Source organism: Macrotis lagotis, chromosome 6, assembly GCF_037893015.1.
Source record: "Macrotis lagotis isolate mMagLag1 chromosome 6, bilby.v1.9.chrom.fasta, whole genome shotgun sequence".
Lineage (NCBI taxonomy): Eukaryota > Metazoa > Chordata > Mammalia > Peramelemorphia > Peramelidae > Macrotis > Macrotis lagotis.
Window position 1 is genome coordinate 30396524 of NC_133663.1, and position 24351 is coordinate 30420874.

At 37.6% G+C, this 24351-nt stretch overlaps 1 protein-coding gene across 1 annotated transcript in view; it reads left to right on the plus strand.

Moving 5' to 3' along the window:
- The first annotated feature begins 5907 nt into the window (after positions 1-5907).
- SAMD7 (sterile alpha motif domain containing 7) overlaps positions 5908-24351 on the plus strand; it is a 31603-nt gene continuing 13159 nt past the window's right edge. The window contains exons 1-5 of the mRNA XM_074192729.1: positions 5908-6245; positions 7469-7547; positions 9790-10001; positions 18015-18136; positions 21676-21786. Coding sequence (XP_074048830.1) covers positions 6116-6245; positions 7469-7547; positions 9790-10001; positions 18015-18136; positions 21676-21786 — 654 coding nt within the window. The 5' untranslated portion in view covers positions 5908-6115. The remainder of the gene's footprint in view (positions 6246-7468; positions 7548-9789; positions 10002-18014; positions 18137-21675; positions 21787-24351) is intronic.

Here is a 24351-nt window from a genome sequence, read left to right on the forward strand (position 1 = left end):
CACTACATGTCCCGTCACTGCACCTTTGTCCCCTATGCCTGTAACACATTTCTTCCTTGAGTCTTCCTCCTGAATCCCTAGGTTCCTTCCAGGCTCAGCTGAAATGCTCCCTTCTACTGGAAGTTTTTCCTAGTGCCCCCAATACTGCCCACATTTGCTGCTGCCTGCCCACCCCAACCATTTTCTATTTATGTTGTATATTCTTACATATGCACCCCATGTGTCCTCTGGAAGTTGTTTGGGGAATAGGATGTTTCCTTTGTGACTTTGTGTATTCAACACAGCTTAATAAATAACCAATTGACGTATTGATTTATTATTGATTCAATCCAATTCAGCAAGCATTTATTCAAAATACCCTGCTAGGCAAGAAGCAAAGTAGGGATAAATATGGACTCCAGATCCCAGAGCTATCCCTAAACCACACTGGGGAATAGGTTTAGTCTGTCTTGGATTTCCACCTGGATTCCCCAGCCCTTCTACCAAATGGTGTTCCATTCATTGACTGGTGTCTGCTTTGTCTGGTCTAAGGTTTAAATAGCACTTTGTCTGAAATAGGAGTTAAAAACATTCTTTGGAATGGTAGGATGAGAGTTGCAGGATTGGAAGCATCTCAAAAGACATCTAGTCCAAACCCTTCTTTTTATGGAGGAGAAAACAAAAATCAGGGAGGATTAGGGCAGCTAGGTGGCACAGTGACTGGCCCTGGAGAAAAGAGGACCTGAGTTCAAATGTGACCTCAGACACTTAATAATGACCTGGCTGTGCGACCTTGGGCAAGTCACTTAACCCCACTGCCTTGCAAAAATCAATTTAAAAAAAAATCAGGGAGAATTAAGTAACTCAAGAAGTGAGGATCAAAGGCAAAATCCGAACCCAGGTCTTTTGACATCAGAAGCAACTACAAGAGGCATAGCTTCAGGTCTTGGTTCAGGGTTATTCGCTGGGCAACCTTTGGCAAGTCAGTTTTTTTCATCTATAAAATAGGGATAATAAACTTGCATTACCTGTCTGATATGGCTATGAAGATAGTCTAGTGAAATATTAATGGAATTATTAAATTTATGATGCTGATGATGATTATCTTGAGTTTCTCACATTAAATTGCAAACTTCTTCAGAGATGGGACTGGAAAAAGCACTAGATTAGTCTTAGGACTTGAATTCAAATCCATTCACTGTCTGGATGACTCTAGGCAACTCCCTGTGGCTCAGTTTCCACACCTGTAAAATGAGAAAGCTGGACCAGATTACCTGTAAGGTGCTTTCCATCTCTAACTCTCCCATCCTAAGAGTCATATCTCAAAGTCTTCCAAGCTCATATTGGTCTCATTAGCCATGACCTGATTCCAACATAGGGATGCCATTTTGATCTTCACTGACAACAAAGGACAACAACCAACCAACATAAATTGGTTCCCTGGTTCTGCTCATTTCATTCTTCATCAGTTTATAAAAGTTCTCACAGTTGTTTATTTTTCTAATATTGACCTTATCGTTTAAATCATTCTGTCTTCCAAAAGATCAACTAGTCTGATAGATACATACAAATGTTCTAAGGAAAGAAAATGAAAGAAATTCATTTTTATGTTTTTTATTCTAGAGATAATCCCCATTTTGAAGGGGTTGTCAGTGATGGCAGGGTTGTATCAGGAAAGGGTATGAGTAATGAGTTGGTGGTACCAAGGAAAATGTTGAAAGGGGGAAGAAGATGATTACTCTGTGTCTATTCATCTTAAATCATAAGGCTGACTGCATTTCAGAGGGGTTGTAGCCCTGGTTCTAGATATACTGGTGAGTTCTGTATAAGCTGTACTTCACATGTGGTTTTCAGAGAAAGAACAAGTGAAGACTCACCATGAATGCCATCATGTCTTGAAAGAATGAAATATATTAAGTGGTTTCCATTTTTCTCTTGAATCCTTACTGACCTATTAGATTTATGGATAATCCCAGGGGGGAAATCCAGATGTGCCACTGCCCAAAATGACTCCAACAGAGCATCTCGGAAAGCTTTCTCTCCTTGGGGAAGCTGGGACAGTAGAAGAAAAGAGCTTGTATCGATTAGCAAATAGGATGACCACGGGAGGTAAGTCTCACACCTTAGCAATCCAAATGAGCTGGCCCCTGGCTGTTTTCATTGATTTGTTTTCCTGGTGTATCTAATAGCACACGGATGGTTTTCCTTTTCTTAGTGGGCTATCTCTCCTCCTTTCGCGACCTCTTTTCACTTTGCCTTTATTTTTAACACAACCTGTTGTGTGGTGTAGTAAATAGAAAAGTAACCTGAGAGTCAAAGGAGATCCCTGGGTTCAAGTCTTCTTGACTCACAGTGTTTGTGTGATCCTGGATAAGTTACTAAGCCTGGCAGTGTCCCAGGTCACTCCAAGAGACGAGCTGAAAAATATCTGGTAATCTGTACAAGTAAAAGGAACTCTCTACTCGTAGAGAGTTATCAGTCCAGCACAAAGTGCTATTTTAAAAAAATCCTTTGCTACGTAATTGTATTTGAAGTCTTTAGGGGTCTGGGATGTGAATAAAAATGTAAATATTCTGGGGGCAGCTAGGTGGCACAGTGGAGCACCGGCCCTGGAGTCAGGAGGACCTGAGTTCAAATCCAGCCTCAGACACTTAATAATTATCTAGCTGTGTGGCCTTGGGCAAGCCACTAAACCCCATGGTCTTTCAAAAAAAACTAAAAAAAACCAAGTAAATATTCTACTCATACATGTCCAAAAGATTCTTTTTAGCCTGGCATGGAAGAAACTTAAGTAACTTTTCCAAAGTGGCATCCAGATGGCTAACCCTGTTTTATAAGGAAAAATAGGCAGAGAACATAGTTATATTCAGGTTTTTTGGGGAGAAGGGATTTACAAATGTATGCTTTCTTAGTGTATTAGATAGAGCACTGGATTTGAGGTTAGGAATACATGAATTTGATTCTTGCTGTGTGATTCTGAGCAACTCACTCAATTTTCTGATTCCTGTAAAAGAAATGCAATAGTGCTTATTAGCGAAAGCCCCCCTAATAAGATTATCATGGAACTAAGACATGATCATATATATGAAGCCATTTTAGCTGATTTGGGGGGGGGATGGTGATAAGCAGCAATGTCCAAATTAGAAATGCTCAGGTGTCATCTTCAGCATGGATGGATATCATGCTCAATGCAAAGAATAAGTTAAACAATTCTAGCTAGTTCAGTCACTTGCATCATATTGTTGCTGGGTAGCGTCAGAGTGTGTTTCTAGTGGACTTCACAGCACTCCAAGGGGAGAATTAAATCTTGGGGATCCTCAGAATCCTCAAACTGAGGAATCACACAACTTCTCAAGTGCTTGCTATCTTTGGAGTAGCAAAAAAACTATTTCATACAGGTCTTTCTAAAGACTACATCTGAAGGGGATTTGAATGGAAGGCCAGATGGGAGTAGTGGTTGCTGGGGTGGGCTTTTTTCCTGAGTGACAAGTTGATCTGATTTCTACCAGAATTGCCCCAGCAACAAGAGGTGTTGATGAGAAATCCTGCGATGACTGTCAATCCACCACTGATAGGGTCGGGACCACAGAGAATCCAATCTGTTCCCCCACAATTGGAAGCTCAGTTTATGGACAGGTATATTTTTCTCCACTATAATATTTCATCTAAAAACAAGCTAGGATAGTTTTTGAATCTGCACAGAATCACAGTCTCAAATTTGGAGAGGACCTCAGAGGCCTCCCCAGGTCATTCCTAGCAAGTGGGCATCCTGACGATGTTTGAAATCTGGAGAGGGGGAAACCTACTTACCCATTCTTCTTTGAAATAGCTCTAAATGCTGGGATTTTTTTCCTGATAGTAAAATAGAATTTATCTCTTTAAAATTTATACTCATTGCTCTTCTGCCTTTAGGGACCAAGAAGAATCAACCATTAAAAAGTATTTATTAAGTTGCTATTATGCACTAGGTGTTATGCTACTCAGTGAGGATGTAGCCAAAATTGAATAAGTCCTTTCCTTTAAAGACATTATATTCTTACTGAATATTCTTTTCTTCAGAACCCTGCTTCAGATACTTAAAGATAGAACTCTTTCATTGTTTTCTTGCTTAATATTATTTAATATCCTTTTGGCCCCTAGGTCATTTTTTGATCTCCTAGTAATCTACTTCAAAGCTTCATTACCAGTTGGAAGTGATCTTTGGTTCTCAAATGGCCAACTACCCATAGAACATAAAATTCCACAAGTTGCAAAAAAACTCACTCATGTTAAATGCCAATGGATGGACCCATTGCTTGTTGTCTGAGGGTCAATCAGCTGTGCTGGGAGGGGCCCATCCTATGACTGAGTAGCTGCAGGGAAAGGAATTTTTTAAAAACACTTACTAAAATAGAGAGGGATGGAGATCTGAGATGGCGGAAGGAATATTCACACTGAGACCCTGAAGTAAACAGATATCAGGACCGAATCAGTGCTTGTCGAGGTCAGATTTTATCTGCATGTTGAGGGGATGGGGAAAGGGATCAAACACCTCTCCCCAGGGGTATCTCTGATCTCTATGGCAGCACCTACTAGAATTGCCAAATTGAATATAGCAAAGTGCTCCATTTCTCTCACCTTGCTCCTTTGGCATAGAATAAATAAAGATGGACTTGGCACTTAGTTAACTAACATTTATTAAACACCCACCATGTGCCACTGTGAGGTCTTCATACTTGCTGATAGATATAGTATATGATAGTGAAAAGAATATTATGAATGACATATGGGATATATTTCATATATCATAGATATAAGGTATATTATATATTTGTGATATATGTGCTATATCACATATGATCTATGTGTTATATTTTATATATGGTATTCTGTTGGACTTTCATCATATGGTAAGTGCTTAATGAAAGCTAATTGACTAGTGCATGGATATATAGGAACACACATATATTTAAGAAATACTAGTTAATGTTTATATAAACATATATAGACAGACACACATTTGTATATTTATACAAATTAGCTACGTGTGTGTATTGTTAGTAGATCTATCAGTAGAATTGATATAGATAAGTTTCCACATCACTTTCTGGTCATTTCCAAAGTATGCCAACATGCCAGTCTGCCAAGTTTCCATTTCCAATTGGGAGTGCCTCCCGTAGGCCTGTGAGCATGGTTTGGAAACATCCAGGAAATGATGTGGAGAGCTGATCCCTGGCAGATTAAGCAAAAGTAATATTTATTTGAGCCCAGGACCTAGGAACAGAGTCCAGTAAGCTCCAGTGGGAGGGGTTTGAAGAGGTTGACCAGACTGGAGATGACATGGACTTTGATAGCACTGAACTTGAACAATGTCTATAATGATCTGAAAAACAAGATATACATGCTGAAAAAAGCCTGGGAAAATAAATGACTTTGTGTAATCAGTCAATCAAATATTAGACACAGGGGCCTATTGTACTAAACCCTAGTGAAATTATATCTGTTCAATGCGTTCTGTGTAGGTGGGGGGAGGAATCCTGTCGTCGTCATCATCGTAGTAGTACTAGTAGTAGTAGTAGTAGTAGTAGTAGTAGTAGTAGTAGTAGTAGTAGTAGTAGTAGTAGTAGAAAAGCTGAGAATAAATCCAATTAGATGCTCTTATCAATAGGTATTTAGTTATAACAAAATTATTGTAATAATAAATTAAAGTAAAAAAATAGGTACTTAGGGGGCAGCTAGATGGTATAGTGGATAGAGCACTGGCCCTGGAGTCAGGAGGACCTGAGTTCAAATCCGACCTCAGACACTTAATAATTACCTAGCCATTTGGCCTTGGGCAAGTCACTTAACCCCATAGCCTTGCAAAAAAACCCAACAAAACCCAAAACTAAAAATAAAATAGGTACTTAGATATTACCTACCTGCTTCCCAATTGCACCCCTCAGCCACTTTCCATACCAAGTGAACCACCGGCCAATCCTTTCTCACTCCAAACCTCCCAAAATAGATTCCTTTCCATTAAACTCAGGAAGGAATCTCGGGCATTCTTGTATTTCTGATGTGATAGAAGTACTCTAAATCTACAGCAGGAGAGGAATAAGCCACATCTCCCCTTAATTTCCTCTCTTCACCTAGAGATTCATTGCCTTCAGCTGACATGATGGCTGCACCTGACCCTCGACACATTCACATCACTTCCCGCTTGGGAGCATCCGTTCCATCGCATGTGAATGTGCCTTACATTCTGTCCAATGCTGTCTACCCAGGTCTGGGCACTCAGGAATGCGGTAATGTTCAAAGTGACTCTGGGATCATGTCTACTGGTTACCAGGGTTTTCTTTTTCTTTTGGGATTTTTTTCCCCTTGGTTTTCAATGGTTCAATGGGTTTTTTCAATGACTTTTAATGGGCTTTTTTTTTATGGTTCAATGATTTTAATGGTTATTTTTTCCCCAGTGGGAAACTGGTGGGAGGAAGGCATTGAAGAGGAAATAAATAAATGTTTGTTAATTATAAAAAATAAAATAAATTATAAAATACCTGTGGAATGTGACTGTTTAGTAAGGAACTCACCCATCCACTATTTTAGCAAAGGAAAGAAAACTTTCCTTTGCCTTTTTTTGTCCTTGACTATATCAGAAACCTAACATCCATATTCTTGCTCATATTATTAACTAGAGAGGTTGTTATACTCATAGTGTCAGAGAGCCATCTTGATATAGTAGGCAGAGCACTGGACTTGGGAATGAAGGAGACGGGTTCAAATACTGATTTGAGACCCTGGGCAAGCCCTAACTTCTGGGTACCTGTTTCAGCTGTTTGAGGGGTTTGGATGCAGTGATTTCTAAGGTCTCTTCCACCTTTAAATCTATGATCTTTTAGTGGCTATGGACTCTAGCCTCTACCATTGAAGGATGAAGAGAAGCTTTTTGAATATTTCCCATTGGAGAGCTCCCATCTTCATCAGTTATGAAGGGTGCCTGTAGAGCAAGAGTAGGGCAACTGTTAAAAAAATATTTTAACAATCTTGAGTTACTTTGAGTTACTTTCTCAGACTTCAAAGTCTCTTTTCACACTTTTTTTTGCCTTTTGAAGGATGAAGGGAAGTTATTCCTAGGAAAGGAGAAGGAAGGAAGGAGGAAGGAAGGAAGGGGAGGAGAAAGGAAAAAGGGAGAAAAAAAGGAAAAAGAAAGAGAGGAAAGGGGAAAAAACAAAAAGGAAGGGAGAGAATGATAAAAGGGGAAGGGAAGAGAAAGAAAGGGAAGGAGAAAGGAAAAAAGAAAGAGAAAGAAGAGGAGAGAGGGAAGGCAAGGCTAGGGAAAGGAAAGGAAAAAACAAGATTTTATCCTTCTGTCTATTCCATAGCATCACGCTACCAGTAGGTTGGCCCAACACATTATTAAACAGACTTTCGCTTCATTCCTAGTCACAAATTGCTTCTGCAACCATACTTTCTTTTTGCATGTTATTGTGCCTTACTCACTTGGACTTGGGCTGGTTTTATTTTTTAGGATCCAGCTTCCTGCAGCCTGAATCCATGGAAGCAGTGGCCAGAAGGCAAGAGTTGGTGCAGAAACAGAATCTTGCCAGGTGGGTGATTGAATGGTGGTGTCTGCGAATTTATAAATTGTAAGGAAAGATCCTGCCCAAGACTGAATATAGACTTTTGAGTCCCAATTGACTTGGTAAGGAATTACCCTAGATGACTTTGCAATTTATTTTAACATCTCAATTTTTTTTGGTAAGGCAATGGGGTTAAGTGACTTGCCCAAGGCCACACAGCTAGGTAATTATTAAGTGTCTGAGGCTGGATTTGAACTCAGGTACTCCTGACTCCAGGGCCGGTGCTGTATCCACTGTGCCATCTAGCCACCCCCTAACATCTCAATTTCAAATGACTTTTCTGTCTCTCAGCAATGTGCCAAATTTGGCCATCCCTTTTCAGACCTGAAATGCTTTAGGTAGAGGTTAGTTCAACCTAGAAGAGAATGTCCCCAGATTCCCTAGAGTCCCTCACTTATGGTGACTGGAGAGTCTTAGTCAAGTTCTCTTAGTCAAGTTCTCAAGGTCAATGATGAGAGGAAGTCATCTTCACTTGACCCTCAAAAGACCTGTAAATGAAGTTCCTGTAAATAAAAAATACCATGTTGCCCTTTTTCCCCCCTTCCCTGCTCACAACTGGAAGATTGCATTGTTTTAAGTTTTAATCAGTATTATTTTGTTGAGTAAGCTCATCATATTTCCTCCCAAAACTTATTTTTTTATTTTAAAAGTTTTATTAAGTGGTTTTACAACTCATTCTTGTCCTAGGATTTAATTCTTCCTTTGATGTGCCAAAAAGCCCTCTAGAAAAGACAAAAACAAACAATGCAGAAAGACTGTCTGACAATTTATTCAAAATTCTGTACCCATACGTACAACATTCAAATGGAAAGAAATGTGCTTCGTCATCAGTTCTCTGGGACTTAGTCAATAAAATGAATCAGATAAGCATAAAAGAACCAACAATTCCAGAAGACTCAAGGTGAAGCATCCCACTCACCTCCTGATAGAAAAATGATGGAGTCAGAGAAAGATTGACACTTTGGGGAGATGTGGGGGAAAATATATGGTCAATTTGGGAATCTGTTTTGCTTGACAGACATGTTTACAACAGGAATTTGTGTTTTCTTGTCCCCTCATTATGGGAATGAGTGGAGGAGAGGAAGTGGGAGGGAGAGAATGTGGATCTGAAAATTTTAAAATGTAATTAAAAAAACAATCAGTGTTCAGCTGTTTTGACATTCTGTAATTGCAACATTTTCTCTAGGCTACTTTCTCAGAGAGTGTGTGCTCCCTTTGGGTTCTTGGGACCCTGAGGGTCTGGACCTGCCAGCCTTCTAGCTCAGAAACCTTTCCTGGAATACTCCCCTTTAACACTCACTCAGTGGATATAATTATCTCCTGGCAAAGGCATTTCCTAAAAGACTAGGAGCTATAAAATATTCCTACCAGAGCTTCATCCCAGAAAAAAACATTGAGTCAGCAAATCACTTTCCTTTTTTTCTTGGAGAAAAGGAAAGGATCTAGAGGTGTATTATATATACTGTCAGGCATAGTAAATCATTTGCTGATTTTGCTGAACTGATTGTCTTTTCTTAAAATCTTTCTGACAAGGTATAAGTTATTGGATAGGGGAAAAATTTAGGTGGCAGTATAGATAAAATATTCGACCTGGAGTCAAGAAGTCAAATCTAACCCCTATATTTATTAGCTTTGTCACCCTGGAAAAATCATATAACCATTCTGCCTTTGTTTTCTCTAATGGAAAAATGAAGGTAAAAATAGCTTCTACCTCCCAGGGATGTTTTGATAATCAAATAAGATATGATTAAGTAAAGTGCTTCGGAAAACTTTAAAGTGTGATATGAATGCTAACTAGTACTATGAAAATTAAAGATTAATAAAAAAAGACTTTTTTTCTAAGACACCCATTTCTAGCAGTTTAAAAACTTTTAAAGTTTAACCTATGACAATGGTTGATCCCTAAACCCTATCTAATAGTGTTTCCTTCTTAAACAGGGTTCTCCTATATCAACAGTATAATTCCCATAGTCTGAGACAATGTATTTTGATTCCTCAGTGAAGTCCATTGTCTCCTGTGGCTCTCCAGGGGCTCAGCTATTATAAACCTTACAAACTTTAGGTAAAGTAAAAGGCAGTTAGATAGGACTTTATCTTGGGAGGGGGAGAGGTTCGTAATTTGGATGAACAGTTAGCTATTCAGATTCTATTTCCAATATGCTCTGTAGGGTTGTGTTTAAGTTTGTAGTTTTTCTTTTTGCATCTTTAGGATGGAGATGGAAATGGGAACTATTTTTCAGCAAAGAGAAACAGGAAAAACACAGTATAAAGGACTGATGGGCTTGGGTTTGGAGACATCATTCCTGTACCAACATGGTATCCCAACAACCCCAGATGCATTTGGAGGAAGTTGCCGCTTTCCTGAAGTGTATTTTCCCAATGATCTCTATGTCCACAGAAGCTCTCTGGATGACCTGCATGGTAACACCAGGCTAATGACAACTGGTCCTTACCCACCAGTCGCTAGATGGCAAAAAGAGAAGGGTCGTCGGTTAGGAAGAAGAATGGGAAGTCATAAAGTTTCCAGTTGTAATGCCAGATGTTTCAAAAGACAAGAGGAAGATAGAACTCTGACTGTCATGATTTCAGATGCAGAAAAAGAGGTTAAGAAAGATCTTGACATTGAACCACACCCTAAATATGAGCCAAGCCAAAGGGATGGGGAACCTGCCATAATGCCCACCAAGAGACTCAAGGAACATGAACACAGCCCCCCAAAACCCTGTGAAGAGCATGGACTGTCTATTGAAACAAATAACAGCAGTGGCGGGAATGCAAAGGATGCATGTCACTCTTCAACAACATTTGATGAAAAATTCATTTTTCACTTGGCCGTCTCCCACCCTCCCCTCCCATCTGGATTGCCTGTACTCCACAATAGCTCATTGCTCCCTCCAGGTCTGTAAGTCCCTTCAGTTACAGTTTAAGAACTCTGTAACTCTATTCTATTTCCTTTCTTTAATCCTATTCATGTTGTCCATTCATGAAGCCAGATTCAGGCAAATGAGCCTTTAGAGTGGGTGCTTTAAAGCAGATTAGAGGAAATTCAATGACCTCTCAAGTCTATGTTCAGTTGCAATGACTTTTTTGTTTCTCAAACCTATGCTAGTACATGATTTCATAGTAGCTAGGTAACAAGTAAGACAGCACAATATAGTACTGGAAAAAATATTGGTTCATTAGGGTTTCTTAACCTGGAGTTTATCCATTAAGCATCTGTAGATAGATTTCAGGGGGTCTGTCAACTTGGATGGTTAAAAATAAAATTATACTTTTTTTTTACTAACTTTGGTTTACTTTGTAATATTATGTATTTTGATTATTTAAAGATATTTAAATTGAATTTAATTACATTTTAAAATAATCAATTTTACTTTTAATTAAATTAAAATGTTAAGTAATTTCGGAGGAGACCATAGTCTTTGCCAGACTGCCAAAATGTTTTTTCAACAAAAACAGGTTAAGAATAATTGGTTTAGGGGTGGTTAGGAGCCTTGGAGTCAGGACTACCTGAGTGCAAATCTGGCCTCAGACACTTAATAATTACCTAGCCGTGTGGCCTTGGGCAAGCCACTGAACCTCATCGCCTTGCAAAAACTAAAAAAAAAAAAAAAAAAAAAAAAAAAAAAAAAAAAAGAATAACTGGTCTTAAGTCTGAAGACCAAGATTGAAACTCTGGTTCTCCCAGTGACTACTCATGTGACATTGGACAAGTCACTCCCCTCCCTGGGCCTCAGTTTTTTCATTTGTAAAATGGGAGATCATAGAATCATAGACTGAGAGATGGTTACAGACCTTAGAGACATTGGTTTAGATGACTTTTAAGGTCCCTTCCAGCTCTCTTCTATCCATCCTATGGCCATGTGAATAAATATGATGATATCTACTGGAAATTAGGTTTTTATTAATTGTACCTGGGGGATTCCACTCTGGCATAACCTTTCCCCCAACAGGCACAGTGAATATTTAGTAAATAACTCTTTTATCCTATTGAAATTAATATCTGCATTTATTTGCATATGTTCAATAAACTAGAATTGATTATTTTTTATATTGAATAGAAAGTACCTAAGATTTACTCAAAGCCAAGGAATATAGGAACCAAAAAAAGGTTGGGGACCTTTGGATTATACTGTTCTAGCATCAGTGTCAGACACTAGAACTGACTGCTCTAATGTCAAAGGATCACTCCCTCGAAATTCAAATTAGGCACAGGAATTGATTCCTTGTTTTATTCCCCATTTAAAAAAATAAACTTTGTTATTGTTTAAAAATTAAGAAGCTATGAAATTCATTTCCTTGATAGTGAATGCTATCATGGTTATGTGTATTTTAAAGCAAGGCTATGAGGAGAAATAAAACATAATCAGAATTCTTCCCTTGTTTTCTAGGTGAGTGATTGTCTGAAATTCTGAGATGAACTATTAGGGAAGGATCTTAGCCCCTACAGACAATATTGCTCCTGTTACATACAAATAAATACCAATTGATCTGTAAGAGAGAGGCAGTGTGGAGTAGATGAGAGAATTCAGGGTTTGAAGGTAGGAAAGAATAGAATTAAAAATTTTTTTTTTTTAGTTTTTTTGCAAGGTGATGGGGTTAAGTGGCTTGCCCAAAGCCACACGGCTAGGTGATTATTAAGTGTCTGAGGCCGGGTTTGAACTCAGGTCCTCCTGACTCCAGGATCGGTGCTCTATCCACTGTGCCACCTAGCCACATACCCCCTTTTTTTTTTTTAGAATTTAAATTTGACTGCTGAGATGTTATCATTGGTCAAGCATTCTTAACTTTTTTTTCTTTTGCCCTCTACTCCCTTGTGTAACCTGATCAAGCCTATGGAGTCCTCAGAATAATGTTCTTAAATATATGAAATGAAATATATAGGCTAACCAAAGAAACCAGTTATATTGAAATATAGTTCTCAAAATATTTTTAAAAAACAAGTTCATAATTCAAATCTTTACCAAAATGTTTTACATATAAGTGGAAAAAAATTAAAAATAAATTATAAATTAAAAAAACTAAAAAAATCACTAAAAAAACGTTTAAAGATTTCAGGTTAAAAATCCTAGCTATAGGCGGTAGTTAATGTGAACCTCAGTTTCTTTATTTGAGATATGATAATATTAGTACATATGTCATAGGCTTTTGTAAAGATCCAGATAAAGTGCACTTTGAGATCCTTACGGCATTAAATAAGTATTAACAACTACTCTGACTAAAAAATATCTAAACATTGGTAGGGTGCTATGAAGGTAGAATACTGCATACACTGCCAGATTCAATTGATGAGTTGTGCTAAATTGCTTTTTAAAAATTATTTGTTATGATTAGTGGCCTTCTGTGGAGAGGTGAGAGGAAGAATATATTTGAAAATGCAGGTGATGAAAAAAAATTTTAAGCTATTAATTATTGTTTAAAAGAGATAATGAGCTGATCTTATATATAGGAAGCAATGTATACTTTAGAATAGGTACAGTATTTGGAAGTTTTTATGGAGTTGCAGTTTGTTGTTATCATTATCTTCTAAGACTTCTTTATTTGATGTTTTGATCTTTATTCTTGAAGAGGACTGTGACATCAGGGAGGTAATGCCATGACAAACAGATGAATTGGATTTGAGTGAGGGGGTGCTGTGCTAAGTCACCAGCCCTACTTTCTCTTCCAGAGCTATCTGGATCCCATGGCCAGATAGGAATCAGTCAACTGGAGATGGTCCTATTATCAAATATTCGGAGAGGCATTTTTCTGTACCAATCACCAATACAATTACTTGCATTTTGTATTTTTCAGAAAGTTCAGAAAGTGAATAGATTAGCTATATGCTACTGAAAAGCAGGTTTTATCCATTATCTTGGATATGCTAAGTGCCCTAAGGTGAATAAGGCAGCTCCAAGGCAAGGTTCAGCACAATATGCTCAATTTGGTGAAAGATAAATTTCATTTTTATCCATAAAGCTTTGGTTTTTTCCCCCTTTATGGAAGATGTTTCTTGGTCCATTTCTTCACCTCAAAAATAAAGTCGGCTAGTCAAATAGTAGAGTTATTAAGCTCCGACTGTGTGCTAAGGGCTAAGGGCTGGAGATACCAAAAAAAAAAAAAAAGGTAAAAGACAGTCTTTGCTCTTGGTTAGAGTTAACCACCAAGCAGCTCATGCCTGATGAGGACCTCTGAGTAATGCTGGTGTGTTCTAATGACTCTTCTGTTTACTTCTCTCTTCCAGTGAAATAATATATTCATTTAATTCGGGGTAATTCAGCTAATATTTCAATATATCACCATAGAGAACAGAGTTGTTGTGTTCACTTGTTTCAATTGTGACCGATTCTTTGTGATCCCATTTGGGGTTTTCTTGGCAAAGATACTGGAGTGGTTTGCCATTTCTTCCTTTAGCTCATTTTACAGGTGAGGAAACTGAGGCAAATAAGGCTATGTAACTTGTCTAGGGTCATACAGCTAATGGGTTCGTAGAGATGAGATTTGAACTTCTGAAAATGAGTCTTCCTGATTGCAGACCCAGTGTTCTATATCCAGTTAGTAGACTCGGGTTCAAATCCTATTTCTGACATTTATTATCTGTGTGTCCCTGAATAAATCTCGAGGCCCCTGTTTCCTCATCTGTTAAATGAGGATGTTGGTCTAGAAAATCTTTAGATTATCTTCCAGCTCTAAATTTATGATTATTCTGTGACCTACCATGTTCAAAGAAATGTGCTGAGCCATTGGGGATACAGAAATAAACAAGTCATAGGCTCTACTCTCATGGAGTTTACAGTCTAGTATGGGAATGCAACACATAAAGCAATAACTACAATACAAATATTCCAATCAATTTGGGCATTCCCTCCAGGGAAGAAGATTGCGACCACCTTGCTTGCCAAACACGCATCAAACTAATGCCAGATTTCTTTAAAGATCAAATAGCAGTAACTGTTCCACAGCCCTCTAGGGTCAATGATATCAGCCAGAGCATAAGACAAACAGATCCAGAGAAATCCAGTGGAGGAGATAAGGGGAAGAATAATGGAGAATGTGGGGTTTAGTTTCAGCTACTATCGATTTTCATAGCTAGAAGGTCCTGTAGCATGGATGTCCAGAGACAGAGGAAGAGAGACAGAGATAGGGGAGGGAGACAGACAGAGAAAAATAGAGGAGGATGAGGGGAGAGAGGGAAAGAGGGACGAAAGGAAGTAGAGAGAGAGAGAGAGAGAGAGAGAGAGAGAGAGAGAGAGAGAGAGAGAGAGAAGGGAAGAAGTTGAGAGAGAGGGAGAGAGGAGACAATGGGTGAAGTGATGGAAATAGAATGTTTTGGTAGAAAATTGTGTAATGGGCACCTGAGTAATTTTGACAGTGGGTACAGTGAAATGGGAGAGGAGGTTCTGCCTCTTACCCATTGAAGTTGGATGATCCTGGGTAAGACACAACCCCTGAGGGCTCTAGGCACTTCTCTAAGATAAGGGCTCTTGCTTCTTTGTATCATGGACCACTTTGGAAATCTGGTGATGCCTCTGAACCCCTACCCAGAATCAACTTTTTAAATGCATAAAATAGGGCCAGCTAGGTGGCACAGTGGATAGAACACCTGCCCTGGAGTCAGGATGACCGGAGTTCAAATCCAGCCTCAGACACTTAATGATTACCTAGCTATGTGACCTTGGGCAAGTCACTTAACCCCATTGCCTTAAATAAAAAAAATAAAATTAATAAATGCATAAAATAAGGATACATAGGCTTAGAAAGGAAGTCAATTATAGTGGAAATAAAGATGTCATTTTTTTTCTTTCCAAGTCCATAGACACTAACTTAAAGATCCTTTCTCTAACACTAAATTGCAGAATAGTTGCCCATCAGCCTTGATAGAGAGTTTCTCTGGCAAAACTACAGATCTGGTCCAAATAAAAAAGAGCAAGAAAGATTATTTTGGATTGCCAAGAGAGAATATTAATGGGAAGACCCATAAATATAGCAGTCAACCAAAAAGCATTAACTAAGTTCCTGCTATGAGCTAGGAGTTGTTCTGAGTGTTGAGGATATGAAGACAAAAGTGAAATATTCCTCGGCCTCAAGGAGCTTACATTCTATCTGGGGAGACTACACGAACAAATACACCTACAGGAAGAAGGACTGGACCCATGATTTCACTGGTAGAAGCAGTTCTCAAATGTGGAAATTCCTTCTACTGATTCAGTTCAGCACCCCCTTGTAGGTGCATGTGTATATGAATATTTTATAGATATGTGCATGTGTGTGAACACACACAAAAGGAAACAAGGTGGGTTTTTTGAGTAGGAAGGGCACTATCTGGGAAGATAAGGATTTTATCGTGTATAGTCCTTGAGCTGAGTCTTGAAGGAAACCAAGCATCAGAAGAGGAAGAGATGAGAAGGCAGTTTACTGTAAGATGGGGGACATTTAATGCAAAGACAAAGAGATGAGAAATGAAATTATAATGTACAGAAGGGAAAGTAGTTTGTAGGATGTCGGCAAGATATAAAGGGGCCATTGGGAAGCTAGGTGGCATCATCTACCAGGTCTGGATTCAGGAAGGCTCATCTTCCTGAGTTCAAATCTAGCCTTAGATATTTACTAGTTGAGTGACCCTGGACAAGGGATTTAACCCTGTTTGCTTCAGTTTCCTCATTTATAAAATGAGCTGGAGAATGAAATGGCAAACTACTCCAGTTTCTTTGCCAAGAAAACTCCAAATGGGGTCATGGAGAGTTGGACACAACTGAATGACAATAACAACAAAAAAAAAAGAGGGCCAAGTTGTAAAGAGTTTTAAATGCAAAATAGAGGATTTCACAATCTATTCTAGAGATGATAGAGAGTCATTGTAGTTTGTTGAGGAGTGGACTGAGATTGTGATATTCTAGGTGGCAGTCAATGAAGGCCTGACTAGAGATGTAGAGAAGGAACTGATAAAAACAAAAAAACAAAAAACCTCAACAATCTTCATTAATTACGTATTCAGGGCTAAATGTAGAGTTCTTTAGAGACTCATAACCTACATCACTTCACCCTGGCGTGAAGAAATTTTTGGCCATGGAAACTCTTTAAACCATTTACTGAGTCAGAACTAGAGTGGTGGAGAGAATATCCACATCATCAAAAAGCATAGTTCATGGATGTTTTAAAATTGGAATTCTTTTTTAAAAATTTTTTTATAAAGATTTTATTTATTTTGAGTTTTACAATTTTTCCCTTGATCTTACCTTCACTCCCCCCCACCCCCCACAGAAGGCAATTTGTCAGTCATTACATTGTTTCCATGGTATACATTGATCCAAATTGAATGTGATGAGAGAGAAATCATACCCTTAAGGATAAAATTGGGATTCTTAATCTTAACACCGTGAATTTAGTTTTTTAATATTTTAACTGTATTTCAATATAATTGGTTTCCTTTATAATCTTATTTAGTTGAATTAATGATCTAGAAGTAGTATTCTTTCTTGAGATCCACAGATTTTACTGAATGGTCAAAGAGGTTCACTGATACACACAATGGTGTGTGATGTTTTAAAAGTTCAAGAGACATAGTTTCTGGAAAATTAGTCATTTTATTAATAATGCCAATATTTTATTAATAAAGGGTTAGTGACACTCTTGAATGCCAAAGACCACTACAGTAGTAGACTCACAGTTTATATGCTCTTGGAAGAATGGGTGTTCCTAAGGATGACAATCAACTCTGGTTAAGAATTAATGAAAGAATGACTATTACAATCAGAGATGGGCTATTCTAATGAAAGTCTTGGGGATACTGACTTGGATCACCCAAGTCTTGCTCAAAATATACATGTCAAAGAGAGAATTCACTTCTACCCTAGACCCATCTGACCAAAAACAATGAACAGGAATTCATCCATTTGTCAAAATGTAGAATTTCTTTACTATCTTTTAGTAGATCTTAGTCTTTGCCCAAGATTTCTCCCACTGGTTGATTTCTGGATGAAGAAGTGAAAAACTCTAATTCAGTAATTAGTTATTAAATACAAGAGGAAAAATAATCCTTTCTCTCAGATAAGAACACCTGTTTTAAAGTATCTGACACCTTGATGGTGCTATCATGTGTATTCATGAATTTTTAAAAAACATTATACTCCACTTACTATTCTCTTTATAAAATGTATCTTTCATCACAAAGGAATATCCTTTCTATTTAAGTTTTATTGATGGTTTTGTTTGCTTCATTGCAGTTATTTTCTCAAAGTGTCTTCTTCATTTATACCTTTCCAAGTATGAGGAAAACTGTTCATCATTACTAACAAAAAGCTTCATCTGACAGTGTATGCAGCCAGTCGCTCTTGAAGCCCCTGCCTCTCTTCCAAGAGGAGGGAAGTATCCTTATACCACTCTCTGTGGGTGTTCTCTGGGACCAACTTGGATCGTTGTAATTAATTTCTGTTCATTTCCTACTTTTTTTTAAAGGAACAGGAGACTTATCCTTAAATGGGGAAGACCTTTCCTCTGTTGAAGATATTCGGAAATGGGCCGTGGATGATGTATATGACTTTGTAACTGGGCTCCCAGGCTGTTCAGACTATGCCCAGGTGACTTCTTTTCATTATTAAAATAAACTTAATCTGAGTATGGTGATGAACACTTGTAATTTTTGCTATCAGGGAGGCTGAGGCTAGTGGGCTGTTTGAGCTCAAGTATTCTGAGACATACATAGCAAGGCTAAGTGGATCAGGTGTCTGAAATGAGCCCAGGGCCAATATGGTGAGCTCCCTGGGAGTGGCTTGGCCATGGAGAGGTTTCCATGCCAATGAGAAGTGGAATCAACTGCTCAATGACCACTGAGATTCCAGCCTGAGCAAGATAAGGAGACCAATCTCCTACCAATCAATCATTCCATTGTTAAATAGATAAAAGAAGCTTAAATGCCATCTAATTAAATGTAAGTCAAAGTAAGGTACTGAAATATGCTTCCGTTGACTGAATTGTTTTTTAAACCCAGAATATTAGAAAAAGAGAAAAAGAGATCTTTTCAACGCCACTTTTAATTATGAAATGAGTGGATTCCACTAAATGATCTAGGAGACTCTTATAGCCTAAATCTAAGAAATGTAGACCTTACAATTCACTCTAAATTTGATTCCTCTAATTATCCAGAAAGTAGAGTAAAAACTAAGGTCACAAGTTATCACTTAGGGAATATGATGCCTAGGTAACCATTGTTGATATGTTTACCCTTTTAGAGTTGAAAGAATCAGGCTTTGTGTTATATCTTTAAGCATATCAGGTTAACAGGGTAATAATCTGGTGACTTTGGACTACTCAAGAACTCAAATGGAATTGTGGAATTTAGTCTGAAAAAGAAAAGGAAGCTGGTGGCTAGGAGGTGCAGTGAATAGAGCGCAAGCCCTAGAGTCAGGAGGACCTGAGTTCTTCAGACACTTATTAATTGCCTAGCTGTGTGACCTTGGGCAAGTCACTTAACCCCATTGCCTGACTTAAAAAAAGTCCCCAAAGAAAAGGAAGTTATAAATAAGATGGTGGAGGAGAAAACCCCCAGATTCAGAGTCAGAGTCAGAGACTTGGATTGAAATTTTGTCTTTGTTATATAGAGATTACTCTAGCAAGTCTCTTCCCCACTACTTTGAACCTCCTCTGGATATTTAAGGTTACTGAATACTTAAAATCCTACATATAAACCAAAGAAATGAACATTTTGAAAACTGATGCCTTTATTTTTGCATTTCATTCATTTTGAATTAAGCTTTCCTCTCCCCTGCAAAAATAACAGTCTTAAAAAATAATAATTCACTAAAGTCAATACATCGGACCGTATCTGACACCTGACAGCTTATCACAACCCCAGTGCTCCACCTCCTCAATGAAGGGAGAGAGGTACGTTTTCCCATCTTTTCTCTTATAGTTACACAGTTTTTGAATGAATAAGTATGTGAATGAAAAACCATTTATTAAAAGCTTACCATGTGCCAAGGACTGGGACTACAGATAGACAGATAAACTAGCTTGTTATTATAGTCTTTCCCCCCAATATTAAAGGTCACACTATTATAAAAAAAATTGAAGAGGACCAGGTCAGGAGTTTTTCACAGCATTACCTTTTAGAAGAATTCTTTACCAAACAATTGATAGAAATGATCACAAAAGTTAATATAGCTTATTTTGATGATTTGAAATTGGTATGCTTTTTTTTTAATAGAACAAAATCAATGTAACCAACATCAAAACGAAAATGTCAGTTGGGGGGAGAAGAGGGAAATCTTTGCCCTAAATATCTCTAATAAGGATCAGTTATCCAATATACCAAGGGAACTATAACAAATATGTAAGACCAAGAGCCCTTTTCCAATGTGATCAAAAGAGACAGTTTTTTAAGAGTTGGAGATTTTGATCCAGAAGGTGTATAAAAAATTTCATTAGGGCGTATACCCAGGAAATTTTTATTATTTTAAATGCAAACACATGGGAAGCTTTATCGTAAATTCATTTTTATTCAGCAAAGCAAAAAAATTAAAATTTAACCAAATTTTTAAAAAATTAATAAATTTGACTTAATTTTTAACAGCCCATGATTTTATCAGTACAAGAGATTCCCAGTGAGAAATTTCTTCTACTAAGGCTCATAATAGGACCTTAACAATTTTTTTGATAGATTGAATACAAATTAACACCTTCTCTACAATATATAATCTTAAATAGTTACCAGAGCTTTGAAAGGTTAAGTGTCTTGCCTAGAGTCACACAACCAATATGTGAGAAGACAGGACTAGAATTCAGCTCTTTCTGACTCCAGGGTCAGGTCTCTATCCACTATGCAACATTGGCCTCTCATAGTTTAAAAAAATACAAATTGTCAAAATGAGATCTAAAATACTAATTTTCTTGAGACATTGGTGCCTAAGGGCACATATTTGCCTCCCAGACTGTAAGAACTGAAATATTATTTTGTATTCATTAATTTCTGTAAAAATGAGTGAGTTCTCTTCATTTTAATAATAGTTGATACTTACAGAACCTTTTTCAAAATACAGCATTTTTCTTTACAACCACCCTCTGAGGCAGCCAAGCCAAATACTACCAAGGTTTTATAGACAGAAAAATTGAGCCTTTGGGTTATGCTAATAAGAAGTGGCCGAACTGGATCTTTCTACAGCATGGTGAGATTTAACGAATCAGAGGTCCTGTGTTAAGAATATTGATAGCTATTTATTTACTACCTGCGTGATCCTCTCTCTTAATTTCCTCAATTGTAAAATAAGGGGGGGGGGTGGATTTGATGGTCACTTTTAGATCTAGACGTAATCATCTCTAAAATGAAAAAGTTTGGCCAGGCCATCTCAAAAGCCCCTCCCACCTCTAATTCTAGGAACCAATTTAGCCAAGTCCAGTGCTCCCTATGAGACTTAAGAGTTCACAAAGCTCATTTCTCAACCCTTTGATCCCAGGATGGTGTTTGCAGTGTACCTTCTCCCCTAGCACAGTGGGGAGCAGCATTTCCTTTGATGTCTCTGGAGCATTCAGTCCCCCAGCTGTCTGAGGAGGAAAGTAGGAGTGGTTGTGTCCACTTCAAAGAAGGATTAACTAGGTTGTTTGGAAAATCACAGGATAGCCAGTTATGCAAGTCAAGTCAAGTCAACAAGCTTTTATTGAGGCTTACTATGCTAGAAAATGGGCATATAAATAAAGGTAAAATGAGGACTCCTTCCTGCAAGGAGCTCCCAGTATGATGGGTCAGACAACAGGTAAACAACTCGGTAATGGAAGATAAAAATAGACTGATCAATGGATTGATGGACTGATAGCCTGGATGAAAGGCACTCCAGAGGGAAATGCATTAGCAGTTAGGGGTAGGAGGAACAAAAGGATGAAAGTTACCTAGGTAACTTCTTCCTTTTCCAATTGCTTTAGAAATGTCCATGTGCCCAATATAATGAGCTGAAAATACTGAACTGAAGGAAGTAAACTAAAAACCATTCTTCCTTCTATTCCTTTGGCAGAAATATTGTCCTTGTGGTTCCCAAAGACCTTAATTATTATGATCAAAACAAAATTCCATTAAATAACATAAGAGACTATTGGACAGAGTAATATGCATTTCTTTTTTATTTCTAAGATATTTAGAGACCATGCAATTGATGGCGAAACTTTGCCCTTGCTTACGGAGGAGCATCTTTTGGACACTATGGGTTTAAAACTTGGACCAGCCCTAAAAATTCGTTCTCAGGTATGGTCACTCAGTGACATGACATGTCCAATAATGAAATCAGAAGACTGTTGATAGTGATGTCCTTAAGATAAATGAGATTTTTTTTCACCCATAATGTTTTATAAATGTTATCTTCTTAAGTCTTAAGAAATTCATTTTTCAGAAAGTATAATCTGAGTCTCCTCTAAAGATCTATTTTGGGAGTTCTGGTTTGTTTTTTAAAGCTATTTGAGAATGTAGCATTTCATGTTTTTTAATCCTACACAAATTATCTAACATGTTTCATATTTTCTAGAGTTCTGATAAAATTTCTAACTTAGTATTGAATAGTCACTGACATTGTGATGTAATGTATAGGAAGACGGTATCAAAGACAAGATTCAAAAGTGTCAAAGACCTGGATTCAAGTCTCATCTCTAACTCACATCTTGGTTCTAGGATGAAGAAATTGACTGTTTCTTTGATGTTTCAGACAACTGTTTAAGACAGAAAAAAGGTACAACTGGCATTGGGGGAGGGAGTTTCCACACCTAGAGTTCATTATGCCAGTGAAATGACAGATTCAGTTCCTTATCCTCATCTCTTCTAGGGTATTACCAACAAACAACTATTATATCAGAACATTATGTTATATATAATTATATAAATAAATATTTCTATTACATTATAGAATAGCTATTTTATAATACCAAATATAAGGTATCTAGATCATATAATGGTTAGAGTATTGGGCCCAATAGACAAGAAAACTCAAGGTCAAATAAAGCCTCATATATTTATCAGCTGTGGGATACTGAGCAAGTTCACTTAGTCTCTCTATGTCTCAGTTTCCTTATCTGTAAAATAGGTATAATGACAATGCATTCATCCCAGAGTAGTTGTGAACATCAAATAAGATAATATTTGAAAAAGGTTTGTACACCTTAAAGAGCTATATTGAACTTTAGTAAGAAAGGCATCATTTCCAGGAATAATGAGGCAGTAGTCCCACTATAGCCTGCCGGGTCAGAGCACACCTGAAATATGATGTTCAGTTCTTCAGTCAATCTAAAGGATGAGATTGATAAATTGGAAAGTGTCCAGAAGAGGGCAACCAGATGACAGACCTTGAGTTCATGCTATATGAAAATTGATAGAAACAATGGGGCTTCTTAGCCTGGAAAAGATGTTTGATGAGAATATGATAGATATCTTTAATTAGCCAAGGGTTAGTATCAAAGCATTGAAATATCCTGTATTGTAGTAAAGGATCAGGAGAAAAAGATTACTCATGTGTTTTCTTGAGTAATAATGAAATTTTTTGAGTAAATGAACCATTAATGAACATAATTGATAGGATAATAACTAAGGTGATTTCATATGAGTTAATTTGAACTTCCCCATAGCAAAGAGATTAAACTTGTATGTTTTGGTCCCCAGAGATAAGGACCAGGCACAATAAATGGAAGTCAGAAAGAGGCAAACTTAAGTTTGATAAAAAAAAAAAAAAGAAAAATTTCCTGACAATTAGAGCTCTTCCAAAGTGGAATTGGCTGCCTTGAGATGTATTAAGTAGGTTTTCCCTCATGCTGGGAGTTCAGGCAGAGCTAGATGAATCCTTGTTGGATATGTTGTAGGGGGTTTCTTTTTTCAGATATAGTTGTACCAGATGGTTACTGAGATCTCTTCTGACTCAGAAATTCCATGATTCTGTGATCTGCAAAGATGACACACCATTGGAGAAATTGAACCATATCCATTAAAAAAAAATAGTCTCACTATAGATGAAAACAGAAGACTTAAAGAAGCCATGGAAAAATAAATGGACCACTCACAGATTCTTCTCAGAAAGACAAATAAATAAGAATTGTGCAGAGATTGTGGAGGTTCATTTTAATCTTAAAACCAAAGGCAGCAAGAAATGGTTCTTTCTTGGACACTTGCTCACCTTGATTTGCGGTATCTGTTAATGTTAAATATAAACATACAAACCAGCATGACGATCATAGGTTCATATGATCATAGCCAGAAGATACATTAAAGACCATCTTTGGCAAAAAATGAAGTAGAAGAGATCCTATAAAGAATTTGACAGCATACTGAAAGGTGAGTCAGCATATGCACTGCAGAAATGGGAATGGGGAAGATGCTGAAAACAATCTTGAGAAATACAACCAGAGATTATTAAATGAAATAGGTCAAAGGTTGGTTGGCTACAGAGAAGCATATCATAAATATCTTTCTTAAAGAAGGATGTTGGGGGAGGCTAGGTGGCACAGTGGATAGAGCACCAGCCCTGGAGTCAGGAGGACCTGAGTTCAAATCCGGCCTCAGACACATAATAATTACCTAGCTGTGTGGCCTTGAGCAAGCCACTTCACCCCATTTGCCTTGCAAAAACCTCGAAAAGAAAAGAAAGAAAGAAGGATGTTGGAAGACATTCAAGGTGGCTTAGCATCAAGCAAAATCACAAAAAGTATAGTTGTATTATGTAGATATGTGTTTTTAATGAACATAAAATTATATTTTATTACTGACAGCAGTTATTTCAGAATCAGCTGTCTGTGCATGTCAAATGGAGCAGTGGTTGAAATTAATACTAAA